Source organism: Equus asinus, chromosome 12, assembly GCF_041296235.1.
Source record: "Equus asinus isolate D_3611 breed Donkey chromosome 12, EquAss-T2T_v2, whole genome shotgun sequence".
Classification (NCBI taxonomy): Eukaryota; Metazoa; Chordata; class Mammalia; order Perissodactyla; family Equidae; genus Equus; species Equus asinus.
The window spans coordinates 25,630,377-25,642,426 of NC_091801.1; the positions used below are offsets into that span (position 1 = coordinate 25,630,377).

General features: G+C 38.3%; 1 protein-coding gene across 2 annotated transcripts in view; it reads right to left on the bottom strand.

The window, feature by feature from the left end:
• Positions 1-229: 229 nt before the first annotated feature.
• Positions 230-12,050, bottom strand: part of UBXN2B (UBX domain protein 2B) — a 28,907-nt gene continuing 17,086 nt past the window's right edge. Inside the window, exons 6-8 of one of the 2 annotated variants that reach the window (XM_014857797.3) lie at positions 11,213-11,350; positions 5,681-5,842; positions 230-4,465 (exon numbers count right to left, since the gene is read on the bottom strand). In XM_014857797.3, the coding sequence (XP_014713283.2) occupies positions 4,303-4,465; positions 5,681-5,842; positions 11,213-11,350 (463 nt within the window). In that variant the 3' untranslated portion in view covers positions 230-4,302. The remainder of the gene's footprint in view (positions 4,466-5,680; positions 5,843-11,212; positions 11,351-12,050) is intronic. The other variant, XR_011493196.1, reaches the window with a different exon arrangement.

A 12,050-nucleotide genomic window follows, 5' to 3' on the forward strand; every position in this document is an offset into this window, starting at 1 on the left:
TACTGTGGCAAAAAGTTAAGAAAAATTTGTACTTTTCTTTTGGTGGAATAAAAACAAACAGTAATGGGAAATTGAGATAACACTGCTACAGCTCAGTTCCTTCTCTGCCCATTAAAATGATATACCACAGGAAATTAAACCACAGGAAATGTTACTCATGCTTAAAATACTCCATTAAGCCACTCAAATAAAACTGCAAATCAAGGAAATTTTGAAAAGAATTTTCAATGAGTTTCAGTGAAAACATTCTTTATTGGTAAGCAGACACTTAAAATTTTTTTATTACATACATCATGCAAAACAATTGACCTGACACATGGTTCTCTAACTGCTCATTGTAACATCTTTTTTGAGATGATTATAAACTTTAAAAGTTACAGTGACTGCAGTAGTAAAAAGAATTCAGGAAAACGACTCTAAATGAAGCAAACACTACCTAGTACACGTGGAAGTACTGGTCACCCCTTCTGGATGTTTAATTCTCTCTCTTAATGTAAATCTCTATGTTCTGGAAGACTATTATATACAAAAATGGCAGTCGTTTCGTATGTGCATCTAGAGGCACTCCATTTAATTGATAAAAGAAACTACAAGAATAAAATTTCAAATAATTTCACAGAGTTTGATTAATTTTTCCCCCATTTTGTTAATCCAAAAGAGGGCAGTGCCCTTTTATTTAAAATGCTCATTTGTTTCAATAGATTATTGCCTTAGGAAGACGATTTTGCTCCTGTGAAAATGCAGTTTAACTTTGATAATCTTTTTCAACTGAGACTGATTTTTTGAACTGTTAGTTACATATTCTCTAAGTTGGTTGCAATTAGTAGAAAGTAACAAGGCTCCCTATTCTGAGGGGGAGCCTTGGGAATAATCCTCTTACTCTTCGTTATGACAGAGAAAAAGTCTTCTCTGTGGTGGGATGAACACTTCTACCCTGTGGCGGTTCTGGTAGCACTCCCAGTACTAAAACCTGGGTGAACGCACCTCCTTGAAATAACCAGAGCCCCCAGGGAAAGGTGAATTCCAAGTCTCCCACTGGCACATTCAAGTCAACTGGCAGTGAGTGGGCAGAGTAGACTTTTCTAGATACCTGAAAGTGGGGTGCTGCTGGAACAAATATCTAAAAATGCACAAGTGGCTTTGGAACTGGGCAGTGGGTAGGGGTTGGAAGAATTTTCAGGAGCATGACAGAAAGCGCCAAGGTTGCCCTGAACACTGTTAACTGTTCCACGGATGCTAAATGCTAGTGACGGCTTAAAGGAAGTAGGGAGCACGGGAGAGAAAACCTCAGTTGCCATAGAGATATCTACACTATCATGAACAGACTGTTAGCAGAAATAAGGTCAGTAAAGGTGCTGCCAGTGAGGGCTCAGGAGGAAATGAGGAACATGCTGTTGGAAACTGAAGAAAAAGAGATTTTTAGTTACATAACGGCAAAAAGCTTAGCTGAATTGTGTCCCACAGTTATGTGGACAGCATAAGCTGCAAGTGATAAATTTAAGATATTCAGCTGAAGAGATTTCTAAGCAAAGTGTGGAAGGTGGGCATACTTTCTTCTTGCTGGTTATAGTAAAATGTGAGAGGAGGTAGATAAATTGAGGGAAGAACTGCTAAATGTAAAGAAAACAGGACTTGATGACAGAAATTCTTAGCCTACGGCAGTGGCAAAAGACATTCAAATTAAGAGATTCACTGTCAGGAAAGCCTGCCCTAGGCAAAGAGATGAGGGTGTGACTGTACAGTCTTTTGCCAATACCTGAGAAAGATCAAAAAACTGAGAGTCCAGTCACACAAAAGGTTCTTTGAAGAGATTAAGGGTGCAACTCACAGATCCTTTCAGCTATCTCAAAAAAAAAAAAAAAAAGCCAAAAGTAGAGAAGGGATTATCCGGGAAAGCTCTGTGGAGGGGCCTTCAGGCTAACAGGGTGAATGTCTCTAACATACAGACATCCACAGGTTTCTTGAGAATGTTCTATCAGCAGACGTTGCCATCTTAAACTGAAATGGATAGAGACAGCATGAAAGGAAAGATGGTTGGACCTCCCACAATTCCACAGGCAAGAAACAAGCTGATAAAATTACTCAGCTGCAAACATGAGCTCACTTTCATGAAAAAGACAAGATGACTCTGAGAGGGAGTCACAAGCCAAGGACAGTGCTGCAAGCCACAGAAGATGATTCTCAGGCCTTGAAACCTAATGGAGTGTGTCTAGCTGAATTCCTATTGCTTGGCACTGGTGGCTTCTTTTTTAATTCTATTTTCTATTTTTTTGCACAGGAATGGCTATAACTGTTACTCTATGCCTGTCCTACCACTATATTTGAAAGCAGCTAACTGTTTTTCTAGGTTCATAGGAACACAGATGGCAAGGAATTGTGTCCCAGGAATCACACCCAGATCCTCTCACACCTGATTTACATGATTTAAGTGAGATTTGGAACTTTCCAGCTGGTGAGATTCAGATAAGATTTCGCACTTTAAGTTGATGCCTAACAGGCTGAGACTTTTAGCACCTCTGGATGGGTGACTTTAAGATAGATGTGAATCTTTGAGGCAGGAGTGGACTGTGGTAGACAGAATGCTCCCCCCACACCCCCAGAGTTCATGTTCTGATCCCCAAACCTGTGAATTTCTTACCTTACAAGGTAAGAGGGATTTTGTAGATGTGATTAGCTAAGTATTTTGAGATGAGATTATCCTGGATTATCCAGTAAACCAAATGTAATGACAAGGGTCCCACTAAAAGGAAAGCAGAATGCAAGGTGGTAGTAACAGACGTAAGGACAGAGCAGAGACTGGAGGGACATGGTCGCTAGTAAAGGGATGCCAGCAGCCTCTACAAGGTGAAGAGGCTAAAACACCTTCACTCCTGGAGCCTCCAGAAGGAGCCTGTGATATGTCACTTTACATGGCAGATGGGATTTTGAAGATGTGGTTACAGTTACTATGGACCTCATGATGGGGAAACGATCCTGCATCATCTGGTGGACCCAATCTAATCACATGAGTCCTTAACAGCAGAGAACCTTTCCCAGAGGTTGTCAGAGGTATGATGACAGAGAAGGGCAGAGATACAATGTTGCTGGTTTTGAAGATGGAGATAGGGGGTCACAGGCCAAGAAACATAGGTGGCCTCTAGAAGTTAAAAAGACAGGAAATGCTTCTCCCCTAGAGCCTCCCGGAAGGAATGCAGCCCTGTGGACACCTTACTTCAGCACCATGCGACCCACGCCAGCGACTAACCTACAGAATTATAAGATGATAAATCTGTGCTACTTTAGGCCACTGAGCTTGTAGTAATTTGTTACAGCAGCAACAAAAAACTAAGCAGGAGTGGTGAGCAAAGATGAAATGATATTGGGGAACAAGCTGCAGCTTTTCCTATTCCTGATGTAGCCACCTCATTCAGGAAATACCTGGCTTCTGCAGAAATGCAAACATTTATGCTGGTAATTCTTTAGATCCAGTCTGTCTGATAGAATTTACATTCCTGTATTTCCACACTTGTTCTGTCCTGAAATAGAATACATTCTGGGTTGAACACTTAGAACAGTGCTTAGTAAATAGTGCAGGTCCCTAGAAAAACGTGTTAAAGGAAGAAATGAATGTGATCAAGGCAGGCTCTGGGAGGGAATGTAATTACTCTATTTTAAAGGGCTGTTTAACACATCTTCTCGAGAACTGCTGACCTCTATGTCTTTGTTTCTAATTTATGATAGTTATAGTTCTGTAAAATACAAGGCCAAACTGTATTTTTTGACACTAGTAGTACAGCTAAATCAGTAAGTAAAAAGAATGTGTAAAATCTTAATAGGAGAAATAATTATCTCATGATCAAGTATTTCAAAATCAGAATACAGACTCTTTTCAGTATATAGCACAGAAAAAATTTCAAATTATTTCATCAGAAGATTTCTTAATGGCTGTTGATCAAAGCAGCATCAGGAAACTTTAGTGCAAATTTTACCAAATGCATTTATCAAATTGGGGTTTTGTTCATTTTCTCTGTAAACAAATGTTGTTACATTAACACTGAGCATGTAACAAATAGTTTTGCCAGAATACTTAAAAGGTACCAACATAAGCCAGCCCTGCAACTAAAAACTCATACATATTTGTCTCAAGATCTATTCCCAGTCCAAGTTCATCTATACTAAAGGCTGGAAGATAGAGTAAGAGTAAAACCAAAATTGATCTGTAGAAATAATAAAAATCATTAGTTTTTTTTAATGCTCTAAGTATCTCCCTTTTAACATGGCACATTCTCCTTCCTACATGCCACTGCATGAATAGGAGCAACGTTATTTTAGTTGCTGGAGTATCACAGTGTTAAGAATATCTGCTTCTTGTAGTGTCAGGCTTTCATCTGTTAGCTCTTTGTTTGGAAACGAAGTCACAAGAATAAAGTCAAGACTTGCAAATTCAGGACGGGATTGCACAATAAAGTCCCGAACATCCAGGATCCTGAAGAAAGAAGATAAAGATTAATTTGTGATACAAAATTTTATTGCCATGTAAGCTTTTAGCTAACATTAGATAATAATAAAAATTACACACTTCTAATCCTTATTTAAATGTTCTGTAACTTTCTTTAATTTACACTACTTCAATGGATGGATTTATCTTGGCTTTAAGATCAAACTAAGCGTTACCTTTGGAGTGTACCTAATATCTACTTTGACCGTAAACAGAGACAATCTTCAGGTGAGGTACACAGAAAACAAATATCAACAATGTTATGACACCAAAAGTGCAGGTCCTACTCTCTTCGGAGTATAAAATATTTCAGCAGTACACGACCCAGAAAAAGGTGCCTCTGATTGGCCTGTGTCAAGGTGAGTCTGTGACTATGAAAAGCATAAGTCATGAGAATAATTTTTAAAAATTACTTTCACATACAACTCAACTAAGATCATAAATGTATCCCTCAGATGGATACAATGAACAAATAAAAATAATATCTTATTAGCACAACAAATGTACAAATGAATGCTAAAATGACCTTTTTTTTGTTTTTTATGAGGAACATTGGCCCTGAACTAACATCTGTGCCAATCTTCCTCTATTTTACGTGGGATGCCACCACAGCATGGCTTGCCAAATGGTGCTAGGTACATGTCTGGGATCCCAATCTGCAAATCCCGGGCTGCCGAAGTGGGGTGTGCAAATTTAACCACTAACACCACCAGGTCAGCCCCCTAAAATAACATTTTTAAAAGTTCATTTGAAATACTTGACAACAGCACCATTAAACTTTATTTACACTACAAATTTATATTATGAAGAATCTGCTAGGTGGAAAGTTAATTCCAACCAGAATTATCATAAATTTTTAAATAAGTAAAGTCCCAATAAGGTTTTACTATATTAAATCAAATCTGATCCCACTTTACATGGTTTTAGCAACAGTGCAGAAGTGCAAAAGTTTAACAACTTTATTTTTGAATATCTGAATTTGCATTAGTCTTTGGACAGTTTACAGAAGATATTTAACTACTACATATTTCACTCCTTACACACAGCTATTATCCTTTTAAAGTTTTTTTCTTCTGTCAAAAACTTACTTCAAAAGTAAGTCTAAAGAATTTCATTCATTCTTCATTAGATTTCATTACTCAAGTCACATACAGTTTTACACAGACAAGCAACCACGTGTACAAGAGCAAACCAGCAGCTGACCTGTGCGTACTGTTGAATCTCTGTATCAGACGACTCCCATCTGCTAACCTGACCTGAATCTTTGTTGTTGGCACTGAATCATCGATAAGGACAACCGCGTTAAACATCGATTTATCCTCTTCTTCTGGGGAGGAAGGGGTACTGACTATTTCAGGTGTAAGGCTAAGAAAGAAGAATTAAAGAATTAGAACACAAATTTGAAAACAAGACATTTGACAAAGTGAAGACAGGAGAATAACCGCTTAGATCTATAGGTGATTCTCACGGTATCCGGCCTAGGACTTCTGGACTTTCTTCCAGTTTCCTATACATCTGCCAATCTCTTTCATTATATTAAAATTATTTTGGATCCTATGATTCTGATTTAGTTTATCCAATCTCTTTCAAAAGCCTAACTTTGTATTCTTTCCCCCTTGATCCCTTTGAAATTTCATGTTAGCACAACTGTTTAGCACAACAGTCTTTAGTCAAAGAATGGGTATGAACGGAGACAGACTTGGTTTTGAATCCAGTCAGCTATGTCACCACTGTAAACTTGACTAAGTAAATTAATCTCTTTGAATCCAAGTTCTATCATTTATAAAATGGGAAGAAATGATTCTATGTCACGTGGTATGCTATACCCACTAAGTCCTTAACATAGAGCCTTGAACAGTGTTTCAACAGGTGCCAGCTATCTTTGTACGAATCACCAGCATTAAACTATTAGTTTAATTTAAACATAATTAATATTACTTAAAAACATCGGACTTAAGCAGTGACTGCTTTACAAAAGAGAAGTAAGTCCTAAGTGTTAGTGAGGAATGACATTTTATATATGGTGATGAATTTATGATGAAGCTTATTTGATAGGACATCTTACCATTGACCTTGATTACTAGCAACCTTAGCAGTGCTTTCTCAGTGCTTTCTAATGAAGCAGGATGACCAAGCATTGTAAGCTGAAAGTGAATGTCAAAAAGAGAGTGCTCTTTTGGTCAAGAAATTAAAACAAATTTAGCTGAATTCTTTATAGACATCAAATTCTAACCTTCTCTGTCATCTTAAGAGATTCTTTGATAGTCTCGATGTTTGTTCTCTCAAATACGGAGATTTAGATGGCTTCCTATAAATTATTCTTTTGAAAAAAAATAAAATAAATCTATATTTATTAGTATAAAAGTCCTCCGAACACTTGAGCTTTAGTCAAGTGTAAATTTTGCACATAATGACTCCCATTCCCACCCAAAAAGTTTCTCAGAATATATGGTAAAGTGGTAAAATGAACTGGCACTTACTGCTAACACTTCCCCTTTCTTTAACTATTTCCTGACATATATTTTAGAACTGATTTCAGAATATATAAGATAAAGATATGAAAAATGAGGAAAAGATGACTTGTAATCACTCATCAGATCTTATTAAGGAATTTTCTTTCAAGTTTCGAATTGAGGGCCTAAATAGTTGCACTGTCAAGTTGGTATTGCTGTTTCTGTACCTTAATGCTCACTGTTTAAAATAGATTCTGACCAGGAAAGTTCTTCTCAAAACATAAAAATGAAGTACAGGGCAGGGACACTCAGTAAGAAAAGCCCTTTCATGCTTTTCTTTGAAGTTGTGTGCATGTCAACATGAAATTATATGGAATAACATCTGAGGACTGGAACGGACTTTCAAGATAATTCAGGTCAACCACATCATTTTATAGGAAGGGAAAACTGAGTCACAGAGATTGAAAGACAGGCTCAGAGCCACAGAGAGAGGTAGCAAGCAAGTCGGTTACTGTGGTATAAAAACACCATTTAAAAAAAATACAGTAACTTTAATATTTAGCTGTCAAAGTCATGCCTGTTTGCTACTGAAAACTTTCTCCTTATCATTCAATTGATCCAGCCATAGTGATAGTTTGATATAGTTTGTATGTCTCAAGTGTTACATTAAAAAGAAAGTTTTTAAGCAAAGAAAAGAAGGAAGTTAATTGATAAAACAAGCTTTCCAGGCAAACTGGAGGAGAGGATGTAGATTGTAAGTGGAATGACTCCCTCAGACAGGAGGAAAAACATCTTTAAGTTTAAAAGAGGGAAGTAAGGATGGATTTAACAAACTCAGAGGCTAAGGGGAATATATTAAGAAAGTGCATTCTTGCTGGGCTCTGTTTTCTCAGTGAGCCTGGAAGCACAGGAATCCATGAGAGTGAGGGGCGGGGGAAGAACAGGGGGCTCAGGGACAGCAGGGGACCTCTGGGATCAGCCCCTCGAGAGCAGGAGCAGCTTCGCTTGCCCGCCCAGCACAGGTGTGCGAATGCCCCCAGCAGCACTGACCAGCACAGAGCAGACCAATCCAATGACTGCACAGTCAGGCAAGGGGGCCACAGAACTGCCAGGATAAGAACATGATGGAAAGGCAGGAGGGAAGGGCTGTTAGACTCGAGAGAAGAGAGCCCTCAAGGGTCCTGGGATCAAGATGAAGTCAAACCTCAGGCGCAGGGGCTGGGTGAGAGTGGCAAACAGAATCTTCTGGACTGAACTGCACAGTATGATAAACAGGCAGTGACTGCTCTTAAGCAGAAAGAGAGATGTGCTTCAAATCATGATTTTTATCACCATACATGCCAGCTCAAAAGCCAACAGTGAACACCTACTGTTAGCCCTGCCTATCAAAAATGAATCTGATTTTCTACTTGTTGGGCTCGACTCTAGCTGACCAAGCTGATTTTTATTCAGTATTACAGTTTGTTCTACCATTGTAAATTTGCAGTTTTCCATCTACGATTTGCTTGCTCCTATTATATTACATGAGGGCAATGGGTAATATTTTGACTGCATTTAGGTTTACCCCTAATTATCTGTACATCACAATAAAAAATTTAGTTTCCATCTAAGTAATGTTCTGTTTGCAATTAGACTGCCAGCTATGGAAAACAATGGAATTATTTCCATTTCTGTTTTGTTTGCTTCTTTTTAATTATTTCTCTGTTCAGTAAATCGTTGTCTGGAACTCTTGGGAAAGAGTCATTTTAGAAAGTTACTTTCTGAACAGATAAAGGTTAACTGTTAGAACTTTCTTCTTTTTTTTTTTTTAAACAGACTGTTGAAACCACAAGAGCCTGAATTTTTTTTTTTTTAAAGATTGGCACCTGAGCTAACATCTGTTGCCAATCTTTTTTCTTCTTCTTCTTCTTCTCAAAGCCCTGCAGTACGTAGTTATATATTCTAGTTGTGAGTGCCTCTGGTGGTGCTATGTGGGATGCCGCCTCAGCGTGGCTTAATGAGTGGTGCCATGTCCATGCCCAGGATCTGAAGTGACATAACCCTGGGTCCCAGAAGCGGAGCGTGTGAACTTAACCACTCAGCCACAAGCTGGCCTGCAGAACTTTTCTATTTTAATATTTTTTTAATGTAAAGTCTTTTAAAATGTTCTATGCAATTCTTCACTTTCTTAGAATATATATTCAACTATTCAACATTAGGATTCAAGTGCGTGATACAGGCTCACACCACCATGCTAACCTAGTCTAAATTTCCTATACATTAGAACCTGAAAACTCTGAAGACTACATTTGTCAGACTCCCTTGCAGCTAGGATTTTATACGATTCATCCCTTCCCCTGAGCAAACAAATCCATACTTGTGTGGTGAAAGTGGGCACCGCAAAGTGGAAGCTATGCAGGTCTTCTGGTTACCAAGGTGTCGGAGGCATTTGATTCTTCCAGAGCAGTCATGATGGAATGTTCCAGTGTCTGGTCCCTAAGGGACTGAGCAACTGAGGGGGCAGAGGAAGTATTTTCTCTAGAAAGTTCTCTGTTGTGTTTGTTTCTCCTAAGGATGACTTAGTTTGCTATCTCTTGTAGAAAGTCTATAAACTTTCCATGGCTCTCTAAGAAGCCTCTTACTATTTACACTAGCAAGTGAAGTCTGTTTTCTATAATCACAAACCCTGACCAATATGGCTAATGATCGGCATAGCATTATCACTGCTGAACTCTGTCATTTTCCTTTATCATTTTCTCCTTTTTAAAAATCTTTCTCTAGCTATCTGCCTTATAAGGAAAAAGGCTGGCCTTTATAAGATACTATAATTAGATAATATCCTTATTTTCATGAGGTGAAATTGCTGATTATAACCAGTGGTCCTTCTCAGCTATCTTCCCTTTATGCTACCTTCTCCAATTCCAATTGTAGATTTACTGTACTTCTACTAACAAAGATGTGCATTCTAACATTAATTCTTGGTCATAAATTTAAATAATAGAGAAAGTATGTCTTAAGCAAAGAGATGACTGGGCATTTTACCCGTGTTCTAACTAAAAATCATTATCTCAATAAATATTAAGTAAAAAATGAGAAGTGCTAGAAAATATTTTAGAAAACTCTATCTGAGAGTCATAGTTCTAAAAACAAAAAGAGGAAAGAAATAGAACAATTCAGGGGAAGCCTGACCTGTGCTGGTAGTAAAGAGAAACAAGGGAGAAAAGTCCAGCACACTGGGAGCTGAAGGATTCAGATCCTAAAACAAAGTCAGGTCAACACATGTTTCCTTACTCCCTATATGTCGCAGAAATCATTCTCTATCAGAAGAAAAGGATAGAGACGGGAGACTAGAGATATGAAAGACAAGTGTAAAGAACCAATAATGAATATTTTCCTAGTGTGAGAAATGAGAGGGGAACAGAGAACCAGTGTGTACAAGAGAACTGAAAAGACCTTAGAAGGCAAACAATCACATGAAAAGGAACAAAGGATGCACAAGGGTATGTTGGAAAGATGGGTAATGCCACAATTCCACGTCTCCTATAGAGATATGTGGACAAATAGAGGGTAACTATTACCCACTTACTTTACAAGACTTATTAAGATGCTTTCAAGCCACGGCTATTTTAAGGAGTCCACTCACACATTATACCATGTACACTGATTTCTAAACTGTGCTCAGCAACATCCTATGGGTTCTTCGGAAATGTCTCAGACAACTCCCTGCAACACCTACAATTAGAGGAGTTCAGGTTTTCTATGTTTTACACATTGGGCTTCATAATTTGAAGAAAGAGTTTGGCTGCTTAAAATATATAGAAAATAACCAAACTAAACATATCGCTCTTGCTGTAAGAGCTTAACAATTACTTATCGCAGACAGGCATGCTTAAAGCTGTGATCTAAGCTATCTATTGTTTTATCTAATCAACAACTCTTTACAATTTCCCCCTTTGGACCCATGTAATCAGAAAGAGGCAGGATGGCCACATGCTAACCACCTCCCAGTTCCATCACCTTAAGGAAATTATTGCACCCGCAAATGGAGTAATGACAGGCTCTCCACCAGAGGTGTTGCGAAGATTGAGTTAATGTATGTTAAAGTGCTTAGAGGGCTAGGAAGGTGGCAGTTGCTAAATATTATCTAATAATATTATCCCTGGATTTGCATATCTAATTCCATCAGCAAGGTCTTCAAAGTTCATATTTTAGTTTTTACTTTCCAGGTTATTTTGCTTTTTTTATTCTCAAAGAAAATTCACATTGAACAAAGACAAACATTTTTCTCTTTTTAGGATTTTACCTTCCAAGTTTTTGTCCTTCTCCACTAAAAGCCTTGAACCTCAATCTCGGTTTTACGTATTCTTGATCTTGATGATCCTCCATGTCCAAATTCACTTGGCCACCATGAACCAGTCGCTGAAGCTCCAAGGGAATCTCTCTTTTAAAAAGGGGAAAAAAGTTTTAGTTAACTATTCAAATAATGAATCTACACTGTGGAGGTTACTATAATCAAGATGTGAGCTACACTGAAAAACAGTCATTTTTGCTTAAACTATAATATAGAAATTTCCACGATGACCGATTAGTCACTGTAGATCTCTCTCTTAAAGCGGCATCACATTTCTCCTTAGTGGTTTTCAACACAGGGATTTCTTGTTTCACAGTGATCTTGGGGTACTTCTGACATTTAGAAAGTCAAACTGCAAGACTGCAATTTATACCTAAATTAGCACTAGAAAATTCCTAGGAGAACATAATAGTAAATGCAGATATTTAATTCTAAACTCCCTGGAGAAGTCTGAAAGTTGACAGGGGTGTTTTTCTGTTTTGTTTTGATTTTTGGTGAGGAAGCTTGGCCCTGAGCTAACATCTGTTGCCAATCTTCCTCTTTTTCTTCAGGAAGATTGTCACTGAGCTAACATCTCTGCCAATCTTCCTATTTTATGTGGCATGCCTCCACAGCATGGCTTGATCAATGGTGCTAGTAGGTCTGTGCCTGGGATCTGAACCTGCGATCCCCAGGCTGCTGAAGCATAGCACACAGACCTAACCCCTATACCACCAGGCCAACCCTGACGGGGTGTTTTGGATTGTTGTGTGATTCATGAGGGCTGCTGTCATTCAGTCAGGACCAGGGA